Below are 23,029 nucleotides of genomic sequence, written 5' to 3'. Positions count from 1 at the left end.
AATGGTTTCGGTGGCCATTTCTGTTTTGTCACATGACATTTGCCATAAATACATGAGAAATAGCTTACATTTCTATTTCCTGCAAAAACTATTCACTTTAATTATTAACATTATCGTTTTGCATGCATTTTGGATGTTTTCAGTACTGCGACATAGCAAAAGCAATATCCATGGGTATTGAGAACATGAACATAAAAATCATATATTTTGCCTATTATGTTTTGTTTGTTTTCAGTCACAGCAACAGTACAGCTAGTTAAATATAAAATATTAACATTCAAACAGTAGTCATTGAAAAAAGGAGCAAAAATAAAAATAAAAGTAGGCTAAAATTAGTTTTCATTAAATAAATAGTAGATGTAAAGAAAAATGGTGCTTATACACTTATGTTACTGTGCTATTTTTTTAAATTGTATTTTCAAGTTAAATTTGAATTTTGCAGCATTTTTTTTTTATCACATTGTTAGTTGAAAGTGCAAAATAGTTACAAAACTCCCTCCCCATGTTAAGAATAGCTTTTTAAATAATGTTATTATTTTAACATGGTAACATAAGTGTATAAGTTCTAAAAAAAAAAAGTAATTTGTCATATATTGTGAAAAACAACTAGTCCATGTTATTGTTAATGGTTTCAGTGTAACTGTAAGAAAAAAACCTGCAAAAACAATAAAAATTTACGTGTTAATCGATAAACTTTTTTGTACATTTTATGCAGAAATTTATGAATAAACATTTACAATAAAAAATGGATAAAAAATAATCTAAGAGTTTTGTAAAACAAATAGATTTCTTTTTAATGAACTACCCAGATGAGTTAATCCTATTAAATTAATCTTAGTTTTTGCCAACAGAGAACTTATGTAAATAATGGAACAGTTAGTTAGAGACCTCCATACATTTTTTTGAAAAAAAGGCACAAAAATAAATTTGGCACTACTTCAATTAAAACATAAAATCAAAAATGAATTTTTTGAGGTAGATGCTGGATTTCCTAATTAAACATAGCCGATAGTCACATATTCTATTATATGAATATATTTTTTAATATTGGAAGCCGTTAATAAAAAAAATTCTATGTGTAAAACTTCATATTGCAAAATATTGGAATTTAATATGCTTCAAATCTTTTTAAAATTAATTTTATAGAATTTTTTTTTGTAATTCAAATTATATTATCAAGAAAAAGTGTTGATTTTTTTTTTTTTACATAATAATATTGATTTTATGTCCATTTTTTATTTACAACTTCTAGATAAGTAAATGTATATAAAAATATTTTTTAATTATTTAAACGCTTCAGCTTTATAAAATGTTACAATATTTATAGACCTAAATTTATTTTTAGTTTTCATAACATGAAATATAGGGGAGGGTAGAACACCTAAAAAAAAAATTATTCTCCTCATATATTTATCAAAACCTACTTTTGATATGTAAATTAATTTAAAAATGAATAAGTATAAAAAATTTCATGAAAATTTGACCATTAGTTGATTTTTTCCTAGATTTCTTAAACATAATTATCGTTTTGCATGCATTTTGGATGTTTTCAGTACTGTGACATAGCAAAAGCAATATCCATGGGTATTGAGAACATGAACATCTACGGCAACACATCAAAGGCTGTAAATGACAAAGTTCTCTCTGATTCTCTCTCCTCTGATTTCGAGCACGTGGTTCAGTGGGGGAAGATATGGCTGGTTACCTTTAATGCATCTAAAACCAAACTCCTATCTTTATATCATCAACACTCTGATCCCCATCTGGCATCAATTGAAATGGATGTCTCTCGTCTAGGAGAAGCCCCATGTTTTGACAAGCTTCTGGGCTTGACCTTTACTCCTGATCTGAAATGGAACACGTACATCAAGTCTGTTGCCAAGGTCGCTGGAAAGATGGTGGGATTCTACCGCTCCAGAAGATATCTCACTGCTGATGCAATTCTCTATCTATATAAAAGCCAAGTACGTCCAAGGATGGAATACTGCTGCCATATCTGGGCAGGAGCTGCTAAAAACAGCCTATCCTTCCTTGACAGAGTACAAAATAGACTTCGTGGTTTAGTGAGGGATGCCCCTTTCTCTTCCCTGTAACCTCTCTCCCACAGAAGAGACGTTGCAAGCCTGTCTTTGTTTTGTCGTTATTTCCATGGCTCGCTTGAACTCCAATCTCTCTTTGTTTTGTCGTTATTTCCATGGCTCGCTTGAACTCCAATCTCTGGTCCCCCCTCGCCAATCTTTTACAAAAAACACTCTTCTAGCTGAATCCACTGTCAATAATTTTCCCCACTCTTTATCTGTGCCTAAATCAAAACGTAGATTCCATGAACAAAGCTTCTTTCTTAGAAGTGCACGCCTGTGGAACTCTGTTTCATTTACCTGCTTCCCACCTGACTACAACCTGGATGTCTTCAAGTCCAATGTAAACAAATTTCTGATGAACTGCCCTTTAAGTAGACACTTCATTAAATCTCCGCACTAACGTACTGTACTTACAATAACCCTTATCCCTGAGTGGCTTCCGGGCCTTGATAAGTGGTGACCACCATGTAAAAAAACAAAACAAAAAAAACATGGTTGCGTTTAAGCCTTCACAATGATCACTACATAGGAATGTTGTTTTCAAGCGTCAATAATCTAAACACGGCTTTAGCCTTGTATTTTCATTATTTTCCTATGCTGTAAATATTTAAAAAAAATATTAGCAGTTCATTTGAAGCTGCTTTTTTTAAATGGTACAAAAGTTAGGATGATAATATTATCTTACAGTAACATTTTGTTATATGTAGGGGGGCTTAAATCTGTGGCGCGCATTGAAGGTATCTATAGATTTGTATTACACATCTATTATATCATTCTCACATTTCATTCCATGCAACACGGCCTCAACCTTCACTGATTTTCATACATCATCACACTGTGTACACGTTCCTGATACTCATCTCTCGGTTGACAGTGGCAATGTTTTGATAGTTAGTAATGGCTTAAGTTCTCTGAACTTATAAGTTAAATAAGAATATATAATTTACAAACTAATTTTGTTGCAAAAATATATACTTAACAAATTGTAAATATTTGAACATATAATGAACTTGAAGCATTCTAGCGAAATGGCTGGTTCAGAAAAAGGAGAGTGAAAAGGGTTGATATACCATAAAACAAATGCAAAAACCAAGACCATAATGCATTTCCATTTTTTTCTTCTCTTTGTAGGCATTATGTAGCACAGCGAGACAATCCAGACACCCGATGGACCTTACCAGAGGATTTCTCCGTCATCTATTCAGAAGTACAGGGTGAAATGACTGTGGGTGGAGTATTTCTGCGATTGTTTATCGCCAACCCAGGCTGGGTTCTACGTAAACCCAAAGAATTTCTCACAGAATTACTTGATAAATGGACGCGTCTTATTGATGACCCTACAGTTGATGTAAGTGTGACAAGAGACTCACTTATGTCTTTAATCTCTATCCTCTTGAACAAAAAATACAATCTTATATCCGCAACGATTCATTAAAATATTGATAATCCAAAAAAAGTCTCCAATCTAATGGGTCCCACATTATGAACCACGCTCCAACCTCTATCCCATCACCGAAATGTTGTATTCATGTGCCTGTACTTTAATGGAATGTGTTCTGATGAACTCCTTGCACTTGTACCCCTTCAATGTACATATATCCGACAGACGCATCCAACAGCAAAATCTCACCCTTTCGTTGTAGAGGTTCTTAGATGCTGGAAAGCCTTATACTCTACTAGTTTCTTCATCTGGACTGCTAGACTTTGGAATTCCCTTCCTGTTTCCTTGACTGTACTAACATGTAAAAATTTAAATGTAACGGGAACAAACATCTCGTTCATCTCGTCACATAGTTTCCTGTAGACATGGTTCAAGCAGTAATTACATCTAAATGTCAATGTCTTGTTTGGGGTGAATAAGAATTTTAAAAAAAAAAATTTATCCGATTAAATTAAATCCTTTTCTCCGCTAGCTGAAGAATATGCACTAACATGACGGAGTGTCCTCCAAGCTTTGATATTTGGCCCAGGATTTTGCTTGGTCTATATTCATGTTCGGCTATTTGCAAACATGGTCTATTTTCTGACTGACGCCATTATATTATGACTTCAATGCATATTTTGTAAAGCTCTACACTGGAATGCTTAAAGTGATCAAACAATCTCAAGTCATTTGATGACAAGAAATATTGATGGGATGCTGGTAACTCTGCGATACTGATGCGATCAGATAGTTTATGATCAGTGATGAAGTGTATGATATTGTATACTCTTATCATTGTGCGAGTATAACAGCCTATACCTATGCGTCTTTAGTCTAAGTCAAGTTGCGTCAGTGTTCATTGCTTGTAGTTTATTTAACAGAAGAAAAGAGACAGAAATCAAATGCGTGTGTGTATGAGAGAGAGAGAGGGGAGATTGGGAAAGAATGAATTTGAGGGCAGAATATTATTTACATATATTGGGAGGATGACTTTTGGCCACCTGTGCCCACTATCCTCCTCCTCTGTGGGACTGGCCAGGACTGCCGTGTTTTGCGTCTATTATCGTTGGCGTTGTCAGGCTGAGAGAGCTAGAACTGCTCTCTGATGGAAGTGATGTGATTTCTTGACTTCCGCTCCTAGGTTCCCTTATCCTTTTAAAATGTCCCCTCTCTGCCTTTCTTATATTGTCTTTCATTTCCATCTCAGATTATATTTTATGTGTCTTGGATTAATAGCGATTAAGAATGATTCCCTAAAGTTTTGCCAATGTTCATGCTGTTAATGTCTGTTCCTTGCTTGTTGATCAAGAATTAAGAGTTCATTTAATATAACAAAAAGACAAATAAAATGCATGCATACAAGAGATATGGAAAGGGGTTGGAGGGAGAAATGCCATTTACATATACTGAGAGGACGACTTTTGGCCACCTGTCCCTACCAGGCAGGTCAGGACGAATGCATTTTAAACTTAAATGAGATTGAAACTTAAGTGTTAACATTGTAAAAACAAAAAAAACTACTGACTTAGTAATGTGTACTCTGCCTATTGCTTTTTTGTTGATCAATAATGTGTTTCTAGTTATGTGAAAACAGATAAATTAATGACTTAATTAATGCAGAATAGAATTATTTCTGTACAAACGACTTGATGCACAAAAAATACTTTCCTATCAAATGCTGTTTGTATGCAAATATTTTTTTAATTAAATTTAATTTAATTAAAAATAACATTTATTTAAGCTCAAGTTAAAAACCTTCATGCAAATTAAATACCATCATCCCCATTGTAATTGCCTGTCGAAGAACATATTAAAAGTTTGTAAATATGAATCATAGAATAATACAAAACAAATTAAAATAAGAGTTAGTACTTTTTTTGGAGGAATTCAACTAGTCTTCCTCAAATGAATAAATATAAACTCACTATCAAAGAATTTTATGGACGCTTTATAAAATATCTGATAAGTTTTGTTCAGAGAATTTGTTAATATTTGTGATTTCATGCTTCTTTTTTTTCATTATTATTTTTAGGCAGAAATCTTGGAGACAGTCACAATGGCACTTGTGTGTCTCTTCCAATCGCAGACTTCTCTATTGGACCAAGTGCCTGGCCTTGGTTACATCCCCAAAATATTCCAAGTGATGTCTTCTACCAATACCGTTATTCCAAAGAGTGCAATTCAAGTGGTACATCAGCTCGCCAACAGTGAGGTAAGCCAGAGGAAATCCTTGTGACTTTCTGAGGTTTAGCTAATTTTTTGAATTGTTATTTGTGCAAATTCCTACACGGGCTCCTGCAAGAAAAAGCTTGACTGCTTTACAAGAATAATACTTATTTTTGTCACCATTAACAAATTTTTTCAATTGATTACAACTAAGTTTTTCGTCTGTCCAGCAGCAAGGGGCGTTCCAAAATTAACGCTTCCTATTTTTTATCCTCCTCAAATGGATCAAAGGAATTGAAAATTGCATTGTTATGATGACTGAATTTATGCATTCATGACCTGAAAGATTCATCTCTCTGTTGTAGATATTGACAGTGTGAGACTCTAAGAAAGCAACTCCTGTCATGGATGATGCATCATTGAATTCTTAGCAAAAGTGCATTGAGAATGGTAGTAACTATGTAGAAACATAACTTCTGGAGTAAAAAGATTGCTCATTTTAATGGTACCACTCCTGTCTTTTTAACTCAACTTTTTGAGTTGAAATAAAATAGGGAGTTTTATTTTTGGAATAACCCTTATATATATATATATATACTATATACTAGCAGGGGTGCCCGACGTTGCTCAGGTGTTTGGAGGTGTATGCTGTGCAAAAAAAGCAAAAAAACAAAAAAAATGGTTAATTTTTTAAAACTTTGACCCCTATTATGACCCCTTAAAATTTATAGTTTCGGGCTCAAATCACTTTATTAAGTTAGATCCAGGTTCAAGGAACCTATATCTAAAATTTCAAGTGTCTAGACCCAAAATTGTCGGAGGAGTTTGGTAGAGTTCTTAAAGGTCAAATCGTTGAAATTTGACCTCTTAACAGCCAAATTTTTGGCTGACACCCGTCACATCGATTTTCCCAAATCTCAGTACCCGGTATTTCAAATTTCGCGTCTATAGACTAAAAATTGACAGAGTTATTGCGTAGGGAAATGTATACAGACAGACAGCCAGACAGACAGCCAGACACGTTCACTTTTATATATATATATATATATATATATATATATATATATATATAGTTAGTATGTGTATATATGTGGCATGTGTGTGGGAATGTGTATCTGTGTGTTTATATGGTACTAGCAGGCCACCCGGCATTGCCCAGTCATAAAATATGCTTAAATACGATATTTTGATTAATGCAGATTTTGTATTTATCATCATATTATATTGGACCCAATATATAGTAATGATTTAAAATGTTTAAATAAAAATGAATCGTGCGCTACCACTGAGAATCAAAACCAAAGCGTTCAGCTTACGATTTACTTTTTCCTTTGACATTAATGCCTGACCTATGAAGACATGTTTGCTGCAAGGCTAAAAATTAAAACATGAAGCAATAGCTATTACGTTACGCATGCATATTCGTAATGCCGTCGTCCGACCTTCATCTGGCAAATTCCATTTTTTTAAAGTTTTCACACTTTTGAACCGATTTTTCCTGGCTAAAACCCAAATATAAAGTTTTGCATGGGTTTGAATACTTAATATATTAAGTTTCATGTCTGTAGATCAAAAACTGACAGGAGTTTGGTAAGCAAAATTTTTAAACAAATATATACACATACATAATATATTTAGAAAGAGTTTTGTATTTACTATAACCTTTTAACACAAATATTACCCAAGTATAAATCATGTAGAATATCTGCGTGAATATAATTACACGTATTAATTAATCATCATCCCATAACAAAAAAAATAATAGGGATTAATTAAAATGAATTTTTAAAGAATATGCAAATTAGCTAGATCTTTTGCAGATGAATGCAATTCCATAACCCGTATGTAACAGTTGTATTTTCTTTTTAAATGAATAGTAAAAAGGGAGTTTAATTGTAAAAAAAATTTCAGGAATATAGATAAATATGTGTATAAGTATCTTTCTTTTTCCTTTTTTCCTCATTTCTTTTTTCTTTCACCTTTCTCTCCATCCTCTCTCCCTCCACTTCTCTCCTTTCTCTATCTCATTCTTCCTATTCTTTTTTTTCCCTGTATTTCTTTTCTTTCCTCTCCAATAATAATTTCCTTTAATTTTGTTGCAGCTGTGCATCCGTAGCATGGGTTCAGTTGAGTGCATTGGTTCACTGAAGGTTGCCATGAAGCACCGTAAAGACATGATTTCCCTGGCTGCTGAGGCTTTAGCGAAAATGTTTGAAAAAGGCGAAGAAGAACTCGTCTCTCAGGTGCGTCTACAGAACCGAATCTGACACAGGTGTAATTAATCAATTCATTAAGTAGTCACATCTTATCGTGCTTTATATCTTTTTTGCTAACTGATCGAGAAAACTATGAATCTTCTTTATTTACAAGGATTTGTTAAAATCAGACATTTTTATTCATTTATGGAAAGACCTAATAACCTATAATCTTATGTTTCTTGTCAGGGTTGTTTTTTAGAAAAGGCTGTTTTATAAATAGCAAGTTTGTTTTCATTCAAAAAGTTTTTTTACATGTTCACCTATTTTATCAACATTTAAAAAGAAAATTTTTTTTTTTTTTTTTTTTTTTTTTTTTTTTTTTACAAAAAATATCAAATTAGAAAAATGTTATAAGAAAATGCAGTTGTTTTAGATTGAACGCTACGTTTCTTAGACAGTTATAAAATGAAATGGTTTGGTGCTTGTCTAGAATTTCCCCTATATTAAAAAAAAAAAAAAAAAGCTGATGTACATACCCGTGACAGAAAGAAAGTATCATCTTCCAAAAATCACATAAATTGTTCAAGCAGTTTTATTTTCAAATAAGAAAATCAAATCTAATTGGCAAGAGAACGATGATGCTATTGTGACGCAAGCTTGAAAACAAGGGAAATAATTTGATCTTGGTACGAAGACATTTTTAACATAGAGACATTGGAAAAACTCAAATTTGCCAAAAATTTTCTTTATAAAAATAAAACTACTTGATCAATTTACATGATTTTTGGAATATATTTTTGTTTCATCGCAGGCACATACATCATAAAGATATCTTTTTTTTTAAATATAGGGACAAGGACTAACAGCTTTGATGATTATTCATTTTTAGTCAATTATTTTAAATAGTAAAACTCTTCTTTGGTTTACTGTCCACTTTACATTTTTGTAAATTCATTCTTCAGAGATATTCTTTGTTTAATTTTATTTTTGTTTTGTGAAGCCACCCAAAAAATCTGTTCTTAAAAAATTAATTTCATTTATTTACATTCTAATATGTTTCAGTTATTTTATGGCCCTAACCAATAATTGCTTCTAGTGATCTTGGATGGAATCAAAGGAAAATTCTTTTAATAATCTCTTTGAATTTTGTGAAAGAGTTAATCCTCACTTTTTTTTTTTTTTTTTTTTTTTTTACAGTGATCACCACTTATCAAGGCCCGGAAGCCACTCAGGGATAAGGGTTATTGCAAGTACATTACGTTAGTGTGGAGATTTGATGGAGTGTTTACTTAAGGGGGCGGTTCATTAGGAATTTGTTAACATTAGACTTGAAGACATCCAAGTTGTAGTCCGGAGGGAAGCAGGCAGACGGAACAGAGTTCCACAGGTGTGCAGTTCTAAGAAAGAAGCTTTGTTCATGGAATCCGCGTTTTGATTTAGGCACAGATATAGAGTGGGGGAAATTTTTCACAGTGGATTCAGCTAGACGGGTGTTTTTCGTGAAAGATTGGCGAGGGGGGACCAGGGATTGGAGTTCAGACGAGCACCTGCCATGAAAATAACGATAAAACAAGGATAGGCTCGCAACGTCTCTTCTGTGGGAGAGGGGTTGCAGGGTAGAGAAAAGGGCATCCCCCACTAAGCCACGAAGTCTATTTTGTACTCTGTCAAGGCATGATAGGCTGTTTTTGGCAGCTCCTTCCCAGATATGGCAACAGTATTCCATCCTTGGACGTACTTGGCTTTTATATAGATAGAGAATTGCATCAGTAGTGAGATATCTTCTGGAGCGGTAGAAGGATCCCACCATCTTTCCAGCGACCTTGGCAACAGACTTGATGTACGTGTTTCATTTCAGATCAGGAGTAAAGGTCAAACCTAGAAGCTTGTCAAAACACGGGGCCTCACCCAGACGAGAGCCATCCATCACAATTGATGCCAGCTGGGGATCAGAGCGTCGAATCAGAAGTCTGAAACGTATTTGGACGTTCTACCTGTTAACATATTGATTTCCATAGTACACAGACGAACAAACATTGACTTTTATATATAGAATTCAATTTTGCATAGTTCACACATTTTCAACCTGAAGCTTACAATCAATTAATATTTCATTAATTCTTAGAAAATAAAAAATAAAACTCATAACCATTTATTGCAGGCTATCAAACAGGAGCTCGTTCCTTTCTTGCTTTGGGTGTTACACAATCCTCTGGAGAATACGGAGAACCAAGCAGCAACAAAGGCTCAAATTGTGAAGGCGCTCAAAGCTATGCAACGGAGTTTATTATATGGTGAACAGGTAAGTGTTAATGTTGTAAGTGCTTTAAATGAGTTAGTGGCTTGTGTCTGCTATAAGTTTTCTTACCTCAAAACATACAGCAACACAACTAAACCCTTCATCAAAAGTTATGAGGGAGGGGAAGAATTAGTTCTTGTCCAGAATTCCCTCTATTAAAAAACAAAAAAATAAAGAAAAATCTGTATAATGTATATACTCATAATGCAACAAAAATATCATATTCCAAAAATCGTGTAAATTTATCAAGTAGTTTTAAGTTTTAAATAAGAAAATTATTTTTAAGCAATTAATGGAAATTTGTGGGTATTAGAACATAAATCTTGCAAGTTTTGAATTATTGTTGAGTTATCTCGCTTTTTTTTCTTTTTTTTTTTCTTTTTCTAAAATGATGAGCAAGATGGTCACTCCACTGATACTCATATAATTGGATTTTTTTCTTTAAAAATAAAACTACTTATGTGATTTTTGGAATATGATATTTTTGCTTTGTCACGGGTACCTACATCATACTGATTTTTCTTTATTTTTGTTTTTTAATATAAGGAGAATTCTGGACAAGAACCAGAAAATTATCATCTGTCATTGTTTGCACTAATATTCCTATTAAATAACGTTTTGAAGCTGTGACATTAAAAGAAATAAGGGAAAGTAAATCTCTCAAATCTGAAAAGAAAAAAGTATTCTAAAAAATATAATCGGTTGATACGTGACTCTCAATGATAATAAAAAAATAAAATTTATTATCTATTATAAAAAAACTGCAGACAACTAACCTTGTAATCAAAAACAACATTTCACAGACAATTTGTTAGAAACTACCAATATAGTTTACCGATTTAACTGCCCATTATGAGAATGTATCTCTAATAATACTAACTACATAGGCTATACTCCAAACATATTGTCGCGAAGATTAACTCTTCACCTATTTTGATATTGCAACATTTGTGAAAACATGGCTGCCATCATTCTGAATGCGAAAGAATCATGGTAGAAAACACTAAGGTTTTGCAAGGTGAGAAAAATGTTAATGGACTAAAAAATACTCGAAGCATTGTATATTAAAACAAAAAAAAACGCAGATCAATAATATCAATTACAAATATAGTCGAAATATTTTAAAATACTTAGGATGGCAGATTTTAAATTTTAAATGTGTGTGTGTGTATATATATATATATATATAATAAATTAATATATAAAAAAAAGTCTGCCCACCTAATTCATAAGCCACCATGTCCATGATAAAAATATGTATATATATAATTAGGAAAAGGATAAAACATAATTTCTACACCACAACATGCCTGAGGATGATAGAAGTATCTCTGTCAAAAGCGCTTGCTGTGGATCCAACTTATACAATTTAAAAAAAAAAAACACAAAGAAAACTTTTTGGAGATTGGAGAAGATGAAAAGGAAGATAATAAAACAGAAGAATTATGTGCTCTTCAATAACATTTGTTTGAACGAGAAGATGCTGCCTAAATATACACAAAGAAAAAAAAATGCATATATTGGTATAAAAAGTGGAAAGTAAAAACGAAAACATCCCATTATAGAAAGACTAAAGGTTGAATTGACATTTTTCTCAATACACCTAAATTATTCAAATGGTTCAGCGAGAACATCTTATACATGGAATATAAGGTTTTCTAACTAAACTGTAATGGATGACACTTAAGTTGCCGATGCAGTTCATCTTTTTTGTCTTTCAAATGCTTACTCCTTTTTCTTTTTTGTTTTAAAGGTGACATCAATTCTGGATAAATCCCCTGTTTGGAAAGATTACAAAGATCAGAAACATGATCTCTTCATATCAGATTCTTCTTTGGCAGGTTACTTAACAGGTAAGTAATAAAACAATGTTAACAAGTAGGCAAGGCAACCAACAGTGGAATGGTATTAACAAGTAGGCAAAGCAACCGGCTGTCAGAATTTAATTCTTCCATCTACCCTTCTTTTTCTTCTTTCTTTAACCCACCCCCCTCTATGCAAGTAGTTGTAGACTACTACTGATAGCACGTGACTGTTTCTTTATTGACGATTGGTCAAGTGATTTTTTGCCGATTTAAATGAAAATGGAAGTGAAAAAACGCAGTTGCTGCCTTGGCCTTTGGGAGTGAAAGGTCGTTGTTTGAAAATGTAGTGACCCATCATGGCGACAACGGGAGGCTGTAGATGAAGGTCCTATTTCGTCTGTTAAATTTTCGTCTAGGTGACAAAAATGAAGAGAAAAATGCCAGCTGAGTTCAGATAGAAAAGGCTTAAAAAATCAAGTCAAAAGTCTTGTCTAGAGGAAAAGAAATAAGTGCAAATGTTAAATCTGAGACGAGTGAAAAAAGTGATGGTGCAGACGACAATATTTGCTTGGTTCTCAGAAAATATTTGAAGTAAAAAGGAAAGTGTATAATCTTCAATGGTGCAGCAAGAAGAGCCTTCTCTTATAAGAAAAAAGTTTTCATTCAAGTAAGCTGTCGAAGCTACATCAGGTCAAATGTTTGTTTTTTTTCCCAAGTAAAAGCCAATAAATATGAGTAAAAAAAAGTTGAAGAAGATGCAGATTTATTTGATAAAAAAGAAAATCCAACAAAACAGTTTTTATTTTTAAGCAGGAATGACAATTTTTCTCTCTAAAAAAATTCCATATAAATTATCCTTTCTTCTAAAAAAATAAAAGCTATGCTTACCTCAAAATAAGTTTTGCCTCTTTCTTAATCTTTTCTTATCTTTTAATTCTATTCTTTCTCTCTCCTGAACTGTTACTAGAACCTTTAAGGTTCGCCAAAAGGGGACATTTTTTGGCAGTCAAAATACGGTCTTTTATACGGTTAAAAGGAACTTCAGACTTTATTATAATTTTTTTCTCCCTCCTCTTTCAATTTATTTTTCCCTCTTTAAATAAAAGTTTATAATTATTTCAAGGGTTTTTACTTCCTCTTCTTTTTCCTTGTCTTACTTGTAAATGGTTATATGCAATTGGTTTTTACAGGTTCTAGTATTTAAATAGGTTTAATTTGGCTATTACTAAGTTAAATTCGAACACAGCAGCGGAACAGTGTTAACTGGTAAGCAAAGCAACCACCAGTGAAAATGTAAAAATTTTTTATAAAATCACTAGGCGTAAAAAAACTTGAGAGCAATATAGATGAATAGCTAAAAACAAATGAAATGATCAGGAAAATATTGCAAAGAAAAACATTCATAAAGGGATCTTATGTCTAGTTATAAAATTTTATTACAAAATAAATTATTTAAAAATTATCAATTTTTATAGTTTACTTACCAAATAAGAATAAATTCCTCAATTTTATCTGAAAAATTCAAGAACAGGTAAGATTAATTACCTAAACACTATTTTTATGTCCCTTTACAAAAATTAAAACATATATATAATGCTAATAAATCTTGCGTCTCTTATCCTTATTCCGATTTTAATCAAAATCATGCAATGGATTTTGATTCCAGAAAAAAAAAATCATGCAATGGATTTTGATTCCAGAAAAATCTAAAATTTATCACTTAATTTTTAACAAATTGAAATGTAATGAATCGTGCTTCATTGGTGTCTAATGACTATGGATCAAATTTAATGCATATCTAAAATATTTGAAATTTCAAATAGGAAGTTGTATTCATATTAATACACCTTAAAAAGCCTTTAAGATACTCAAAAGAAATTGAAATTTAGGAAATATTTATTAATTGACGCCTAATACCTATCATTAAAATTTTACAAAAATTGAAGATATTTGAATTTCCATAAAGGTTTTTCACCCATTTCTTGTCCACTTGCATATAACTAAATTGAATTAAATCTAGACCACATTGCAATCCTTTATGCAAAGCAGCTGTGTTCCAAAATTCATAATGATTTGTTAATTAATTTAGGAACGCATTTTGTACATTCAAATATCCATATAAAAATAAAGGATGTAATAAATCGATATATTCTTTTATCAGTTTAGAAATTTCTTCATATTCAACACAAAAGATTTTTTTTTAACTTTATAGAAGAATGTGGACCCGAGTTTTTTTTTACATGGTAGTCACCACTTATCAAGGCCCAGAAGCCACTTGAAGATAAGGGTTATTGCATGTACAGTAATCAATAGGATATCGCGGTAATCGTTAGTAATGGAGATTTGATAAAGTGTCTTACTTAATGGGGCGGTTTATCAGGAATTTGTTTATGTTGGACTTGAAGACATCCAAGTTGTAGTCAGGTGGGAAACAAGCAAACGGAACAGAATGCCACAGGTGTGCACTTCTAAGAAAGAAGCTTTGTCCATGGAGTTTACATTTTGATTTAGGCACAGATAAAGAGTGGGGAAAATTATTGACAGTGGTTTCAGCTAGACGGGTGTTTTTCGTGGAAGATTGGTGAGGGGGGACCAGAGATTGGAACTCAGACAAGCATCTGCCATGGAAATAACGATAAAACAAACACAGGCTTGCAACGTCTCTTCTGTGGGAAAGAGGTTGCAGGGAAGAGAAAAGGGCATCCCCGACTAAGACACAAAGTCTATTTTGTACTCTGTCAAGGCAGGATAGGCTGTTTTTAGCAACTCCTGCCCAGATATGGCAGCAGTACTCCATCCTTGGACATACTTGGCTTTTATATAGATAGAGAATTGCATCAGCAGTGAGATATCTTCTGGAGCGATAGAATCCCACCATTTTTCCAGCGACCTTGGCAACAGAATTGATGTACGTGTTCCATTTCAGATCAGGAGTAAAGGACAATCTCAGAAGCTTGTCAAAACATGGAGCCACCCCAAGACGAGAGCCATCCATCCCAATTGATGCCAGATGGGAATCAGAGCGTTTATGATGTAAAGATATGAGCTTGGTTTTAGATGCATTAAAATTAACCAGCTACCTCTTTCCCCACTGTACCATGTGATCAAGATCAGAGGAGAGAGAATCGGAGAGAACTTTGTCATTTACGGCCTATGATGTGTTGCCATAGATGGTCGTGTCATCAGCATAGATGTCAACAAATGATTTAAGTATGTGGATCAGGAAGAGAGTTGGACTCAGGATGGATCCCTGAGGGACTCCAGCATTAATACTGTGGGCCTCTTATTTCTGCCCATCAACCACTATTATGAGCCTATCAGAGAGGAATGATTTAATTATTGAGGAAACATTTCCAGTGATACCGTAGCTGGAAATCTTGTAAAGTAGGCTTTTGTGCCATAACTTATCGAAGGCTTTTGATATGTCAAGAGCAATTGCCCTAGAAAGGAAGCTTTTGTCAAGAGATTCACTAATCCTATGAAATGTAGCACATCTGCTGTAGATCTAACAGAACAGAAACCATATTGCATGTCACTAAGAAGGTTATTTCTGCTGAGGTGGTTGACTACTTCTTTATTTAATATGGATTCTAGCAACTTACTCATGACGCAGAGGAGACTTATTGGTCTGTAATGAGAGGGAGATGACTTATCACCTGATTTTTAAATACAGGGCATAATGATGAGGTTTTCCAGGGTGTTGGAAAGCACTTTTCATTAAGGCAACACTTAAACAGTTTTGTAAGTATGGAGGCAAGTTCTGGTTGAAGCTTTTTCAACACTATAATTGGAATGCCGTCAGGGCCAGTTGCTTTACTGGAATCAAGGTTCTTGATTAGCTTAGCGACATTACGCACAGATATTTGTCTGTTGCAGGAGGAAATTCGGGGAGTTGATGGCCTTTGTCGTATAGGATAGAATTAGCTGCAAAGTTCTTGGCAAATAGTTTGGCCTTGTCTGATGATGATGATTGATGATGGTTGGGATAGAACACACGCTTCTGTTCAGGATCCTGTTTGCTATTTGCAAAAACTGGTGGGAACCAAGCTGCTGCTCAGCTGCTTTGGATTAAACGGACTGAGCATATAGCTCTCTTGCATTTTTTTATTACTCTTTTGCAGTGGTAGCTGGCAGTCCTGAAAGCAGCTTTAGTCTCAGTACATCTATTACATTGGTAGCTATGGAAAAAGTGATTTCTGTGCGCGATGGCAGCAGCACATTCTGGAGAACCAAGGCTGGCTGTTAGGTTTTTGTTAGAATTTTTTGGATTGTATGAATCGGTCTATGCCTACAATTAACCATTCGGTCAGGTCTGATACTATAGAAGACACATCCTTTTTAAACATGGAACGCAGAGGTAGATCTGATATAAATGTACGGAAGCTATCCCAAGTCAGCCATAGGGTATCAATACAGTACGGTGGAGAGGTGCGTCTGAAGACTTATTACATTTCATTTTTATCTTAACTGATATAACCGAGTGGTCAGAAGATCCCAAATGTTTACTTTCAGCAACCTCGTAACTATCGCTTTCCTTATTTTCTCCTTTAATCCTCATATTCCATGAGTGATGTTTCTGACAAATAGGGAAGAATTGCTGTTTTTTGGTTGAAATTGATTCATTGTTAGGTGCTTTTTGACTTTGAAGTAGTATTTTCTTTTATTTTTATTCCTTATATCAAGCAGCTTCATGTTTTGTCTGGAGCAATTTTCATAAAAAAAAAAAAAGCATGTAAATTATAAGTGTGAATACTTTTAATATTTTAGACGGTTCTCAGTCCTTCATCCAAAATTTCTTGAAAATACTTTTATGAAAAACTAATTAGTGAGGATTTAATAATTTGGACTTTAAAAAATTTTTATTATTATTTAAGTTAATTATGATCCCTTTTAAAAATAAAATGTTACTATAAAGATTTACTCATTTGTTTTCAGGTCCAACAGGTCCTGGTGTAGCTGGGTACTTGACATCTGGGGTACGACCCAATCTCCCTGATGCACCACCACCACTGGACACTGGCCACAATGACGACTTCCACTGATGGACAATCACTTACAAACAAAATTCTTCTTCTACATTTATTTGGAATGAACTGAGAGTTTTTTTTCACTTTTTTTTTAAACTCTTTTATTTTCCTATGATAGCATCAACATTATCATCACCATCATCATCACCCTCATCATGTCCAGGCAGCAGTGGTCAAGGGCTACACAGCAATGGCCACACCCTCGCTGACCAATATGTTCTGCACTGCTGTTCCGTCTGAGAGGAAACTGCCATCTTGCTGTTCTCATTATTCTTTACTTTTTTGTTCTCCCTCAAAACTTACGACGATGACGACATTCGTGAGGGAAAGATTGGTTTGCCAATCATGATTTATGCCATGAAAACAAATTGAAAGAAAACACAAAAATGATTTACTCTTGGATCTAAAGAAAAAGGAAGGAAAAAATAATTTTTTTTTTTTTTTTTTTTTTTTTGTCTTCGAGATCATTTGGGGGTGGGAATGGGTTGTGGGAGGGGGTGAAAAATATATTAAAAAATTTTTTGTTTTTGTTTAAAAAATATAAACAGAACAATTTTATTTCCTGCCCCTCTCTCCTTAAAAAAAAAAAAAAAAGAAGACTTTTCCAAATCTGCCTGCCCGGTGGTGAGCCAGTACCTTGTGGGTTGCAGCATCAAAGCAACCCTCACCTCCCCTCTTCTAGTCCATATAGGCTATCTTCTGTGGCTAGCTGGCTGGCCGCAAAGGCTGACCCTCCTTCCCCACAATACTCCCTTCAAAACTCACACTGATTGAACTAAACACTAATTCAAATTGTAAAAACAACAGAACTGTCTATCGTACAAGCCTGGAGAGAGAAGGAGTGATGGATTGGGGGAACAATTCAAAATCTGTTATATTACCCACTTTCTCACTCTTATCAAAGACTAACCCCTAACACTCCTCCTCTCTGCAGATTCACTGTATAAATTGTTTGTGAAGCCCCGCCCCCTCCCTTTCTCCAGATTGCTCGAACAGCACTCATGCACTGTCGTTATGTTGTTCTGTTTTGAATATATCTTAGCTAAATAAATCAAGGGTAGGTCAAAAATGAATATAACATTTTGTTTTGCTTTTTTTCTTTCATTTTAAATTTTTTTCTTTTTATTAAATTGGTACTAGTACATTCTTTGAACCAAACTTAACTCTGCGTTCGCTTGGCTTTTCCTGGAACATGACGTCAACAGCTGGATTATGCCAAGCATAGCTGATGAATTCATAACAACATTATGTAAAGAAAATAGCAAAAGGTTAAATGCAGAAACATCAAAAAAAAAAAAAAACCTACTGTAATTTTTTATTTTATTAACTGTGTGAAGAAAAGGTTATAAGTGCTTTTTTTTTTGTGTGTGTGTGTATGTGTCAAATAATTTTAAGCAAATGTTTTCAAGAAAAGGTTTAAAAAAAAAAAATAATTTTTTTAACAAGTTTGTTTAAAAATGTGATTATTTTTTAAAGCCCCAAAATTGCAAATTTTCTAAAATGTCCAGATTCCAAACCATGATGCACTGATTTCTTCTTTCTGAACCAAAATCAACCCTCTGAAAAAATGGGTTCCTTTATTTAAATATAGCTGAAAATGTAGTTTTTACCTAAATTTTATGAGGTGTTCATAAGAAAAACATCTGAGGGGGCTGGAATGTCTTCTCAGACAGCAGCTAAACCTGAGCTGTTCACGTCTTGTTCCGGGGAAAGCCGAGCGAATGCTGAGTTTCAACTGGTTCAAAAGATGCACTAGCACCATTAATTTTATATTGAGCCAACTCAATACATTAAGTTAGAGGATTTGCTGAAAGCACCATGTTTGCCCAGCATTGAGGTTATCTTAAAGAAAAATCCATTATGCTTGTATAGTCACATGGAGCTAGAAGCATTGATGACTTGAATCGCAAGAAGGTTGGTCGGCCAAAGAAAACTTGTAAACAAGTAATTGGACAAGACTCTACAGAGTGGAATTCGAAGACAGTTGACCTGCTAGTCTGTGAGGACTAGCAGGTGAGCTTGTGAAATATTAAAAAAAACAAAAAAAAACACTGATATATGAAGAGAAATAATGATATGAAAAGTTTGATCATGGTCAAAATTTTAACAGAATTTCAACTTCTAAATTATATTTCTAAATTTGATGTATGGATCTCAAGTTTAGATTTTTCCAAATAAGATGTACGAATCTAATCAACTTTGACAACACATGGAAAAAATTCAGTCTGATCAAACAAATAGTTTTTCAGTTATCAATGTTTTCATGGCATAACCGTGGGATTACTTCATATGATATTGAAGTAAAGCCCAGATTAAATTTTAGTTTATCCTTACATTTTTGTGCCACGTTATGCAGTCTTCTGACTGCTTTATGATCGTGTGGTTTTTGAATGTATCAAACCAATATTGTTAACGTAAAAAAAAAAAATGATTAACGCAGTTGATTGAAAACCTGTCATGCATCATAAAGTTGTGTAAAAATAACTTTGTTGCAGATATAACATTATCAAATGAAAGAAATACAAAATTTAATTTTAGTCAAGGCAATGCAAGAGAAAGTTTGTCAAGAACTTCAATTCTAAAGAGTCCAGGTATGAATGCTCAGACAATCTCAAGAAACGTCCTTGAGTAAAAAGGGTACTTTTGGTTCTTAGCCAGAATTACTCCTATATTAAAAAAACAAAAATCAAGTAAAATCTGTACAATCTAATTACCCGTGACATAATAGCAAATATTGTATTCCAAAAATCACGTAAATTGATCGAGTAGTGCTATTTCTAAAAAAAAAAATCAAATTTTATGAGTGACAGAAATGTCTGCCATTTTGAAAATAATTTAAAAAAAAAAAAAAACAATAACAAAGGAAGATGACTCAACAATAATTTAAAACATGTGAGATTTATGTTGTGGTGCCTACAAATTCCCATTAATTGCTTAAAAATGATTTTCTTTATAAAATTAAAACTACTTGATCAATTTATGTGATTTTTGGAATATGATATTTGTGTTTTGTCACAGATATGTACATCATACAGATTAAAAAAATTTTTTTTTGTTTTTTTAATTAAAGACAACAGACTGAGATTGCAGGCTGTTAGAAAACATCAGACTCCTGAGCAAGGGAAATAAGATGATGAAATTGATGATTGTAATTTACCTTTTGCTTACTTCTGTATGTGAGATTGCTTCCCAAGTTGCGGGTGTCTGAAAATCTTGTTGATTCTACCAAAAGAGTAACACAAATAGAAGAGCAAATGCAACAGCGCGGACGTGCGCATGGTAGTTATATGCAAATACTGAGCTGTGTGCAAAATAAGATCACTGTAAGGAAAAAGAAAAAAAACAAGAGAGCTTGTTAGAGACATGAAGGACGTTCGTGAGGTTAGAGAGAAGGAGCACGATCACATTTTATTTGAGAAAGTACCCGTAAATAAATGTTGTTGTTACAAAAAAAAAAGGAGTTGAGTTATTACTTGTCCGATGTTCCTTGCGACACACTCCGCTACAATGTGTTGGGTACCAGGTGTCTACATGTTAATGTGTGTGTGTAAACACGTGTGTAACATTACACAAAGTGCATTTTGGATTAAATTTATTCATTTTCATTGACACTGTCACACATCGAACATTTCTCTATGGAGATGATCATTTTTGTATTGCAAAATGATGCAGCACCATGATTGGTTTGTAAAGATTTGCTTTGCCGATTGTTCTATCATTATTATTAGCCTTTGTCCAGAATTCTCTCTATATTAAAAAATAAATAAATAAAAATCTGTATGATGCATGTATCCATGACAAACTGAAAATATCATATTCCAAAAATTTATGTAAATTGATCAGGTAATTTTATGTTTAATAAGAAAATTAAATTTTATGAGTAACCAAATAACGGTTATCTTGTCTGCCACTTTGAAACAATCTAAAAAAACAAAATGAGATAACTAAAAAATGTTCACATTTACTCGATTTATCCTGTAATGCCTATGAATTCCTATTAATCATTTAAAAATGATTTTCTTTATAAAAATTAAACTACTTGATCAATTTGTGATTCTTGGAATATGATATTTCTGTATTGTCATGGATATGTACATCATGGTGAATTTTCTTTATTTTTTTTTTTTATAGATAGGGGGAATTCTGAACAAGAATCATTAGTAGCACTTTCGCATTTTCTCACACCAGACATAGATGGATGCGAATGAGAAGGATCACGCAATGTATAATGTTCCTGGAGTTATCTTTGGTTCACGTTTTTGTGATGTTTTCTTAGTCAGAATATAGTCTTCAAGTATACTGGCAAACTCATTTCTAATATTTTCTTCAACTGATTTAGCATTGATAGGGAAACACAAAATGTGTTACAGTTGCTGTATACACGTTACAGAACAGTTTTAGAGGTCATACTAACCAAGATTGATTAGTTAAGAGAGAAAAATACAGATTGGCAAAGGATTATCATAGTAGCCCGATTTATGGTACAAAGCAGAGGTTCACATAAACAGTCTGGGTGAGAGAGTACGGCTGGTACAGATGAATTGAAATTCTTATTTAAAGATAAAACTACTTGATAGATTTATGTGATTTTTGGAATATATTTTTTTCTTCACAGGTAGGTACATCACACAGAATTTTCTTTATTTTTGTCTTAATGTAGAAGGAATTCTGGACAAGCACCCTTTTTATATGATAATTTTTTAATATTGGGATGAAACTGAAAAATCAAAAAATATATTTCTCAAACATACTGGCAATTGCATTCGCAGTAACTTTTTGTACTGGCTTTGCATTGGTTGGAAACATCAAATATATTACGCTTGTATCATACATATGTTAAAGTTCAGTTTAGCAGTCAACCAATTCAACGTTGATTTGTTAAAAATGAAAAAGTACAGGTTATCCTAGTAGTCTCTTCCCCCATGCTAAAGTAGAATGCATATAATTTGTTGCCTTTGATAATTTTTCTGTTTTGGTCGGACAGACAGACAACTGTACTTTATATAATAACACTTGGATTCACCAATAAAATCAGAGACCCATTCAAATAGGGTACAGTCTTGGATCAAAAGTGATAACAAGAAAAGAAATACAGGTAACTAACACTATGTTGTAAGGTTAATTTTCAATTTTAATTAACAATTTATAGTAATTTTCCTTGATTTTTTTAATGAAAGAGCATTTTTTTTTTCTAGTTCCAAAATGATTAATTTGATTCTTGGTGATACTAAAAGAAAATTGGTTACCAAATTCTGCCTGGGGTGATATCTTTAACCAAGGCTACTATAAGTTTTATGGATTTGTGTCACTCTTGTTGCACAAATAAAAACTATTTTATAAATAAATAACATTTATTATTGAATCTTCAATAAAAAAAAATTTTTTAAATAGTGAAGAAAATTTGATGAAGTGGAACTGGAAGCATGGAAGACATTTTTTTCCGGTAGTGAAGAACTTTCTGGGCAACAATAAAACCAGAAACTATGCAGAACTTTTCAAGAACATACTGATTGCTTTCAGAAACCTAGACTGCAACATGAACGTCAAGATGCACTACTTATTTTTACATATGAACCGGTTTCCTGAGAACCTGGGTTCAATGAATGACAAGCAGGGAAAGAGATTCCATCATACCTGGAAGAGATGGAAACCAGGTATCAGCATTGCTGATGGCTGACTACTGTTAAAATCTGAAGAAAGACCTTCCTGCTGCTGAGCATTCCAGGAGTTAAAAAAACAGAAGTTCAAACCCTGAAATTTAAACAATGGTGAAGCAATATGCAATTTATGCATACTTTTATATGATTAAGTTTACAGTAATCAAAATATGTTGTTGGCAAAACATTTTTTTTCTCTTAAAAAAACATATTTAGGAAGATATGTGTTGACAAAAATCAGCTGATAATGCCACAAAAATGTAATCGATTTTATCACAAGATCTGATTTTTTAAAATCAACTTGAAACAAAAACCTGACCTAATGAAGAGAAATGGATACCATTTCCTGATTTAGCTGTGAAAAACTACCCTA

General features: G+C 33.2%; 1 protein-coding gene and 1 long non-coding RNA gene across 5 annotated transcripts in view; one reads left to right on the top strand and one right to left on the bottom strand.

Moving 5' to 3' along the window:
* Nucleotides 1-18,077, top strand: part of LOC145303528 (dnaJ homolog subfamily C member 13-like) — a 328,576-nt gene extending 310,499 nt beyond the window's left edge. For all 4 annotated transcript variants that reach the window (XM_080144980.1, XM_080144981.1, XM_080144982.1 and 1 more), the window contains 6 exons: nucleotides 3,213-3,429; nucleotides 5,537-5,716; nucleotides 7,773-7,913; nucleotides 10,030-10,170; nucleotides 11,921-12,020; nucleotides 16,908-18,077. In XM_080144980.1, coding sequence (XP_080001106.1) covers nucleotides 3,213-3,429; nucleotides 5,537-5,716; nucleotides 7,773-7,913; nucleotides 10,030-10,170; nucleotides 11,921-12,020; nucleotides 16,908-17,014 — 886 coding nt within the window. In that variant the 3' untranslated portion in view covers nucleotides 17,015-18,077. The remainder of the gene's footprint in view (nucleotides 1-3,212; nucleotides 3,430-5,536; nucleotides 5,717-7,772; nucleotides 7,914-10,029; nucleotides 10,171-11,920; nucleotides 12,021-16,907) is intronic.
* Nucleotides 566-20,282, bottom strand: LOC145303529 (uncharacterized). Its single transcript, XR_013873723.1, has 3 exons — nucleotides 20,157-20,282; nucleotides 13,457-13,484; nucleotides 566-655 (listed from the first exon to the last, which is right to left on the bottom strand). It is a non-coding gene; the product is annotated as an uncharacterized LOC145303529 (long non-coding RNA).
* Nucleotides 20,283-23,029: the final 2,747 nt, after the last annotated feature.

This window comes from Euprymna scolopes, chromosome 19 (genome assembly GCF_053919585.1).
Source record: "Euprymna scolopes isolate OS-2025 chromosome 19, ASM5391958v1, whole genome shotgun sequence".
Lineage (NCBI taxonomy): Eukaryota > Metazoa > Mollusca > Cephalopoda > Sepiida > Sepiolidae > Euprymna > Euprymna scolopes.
Note: the sequence above shows the minus strand (reverse complement) of the source record. Positions and strands in the feature narration are given on the sequence as shown.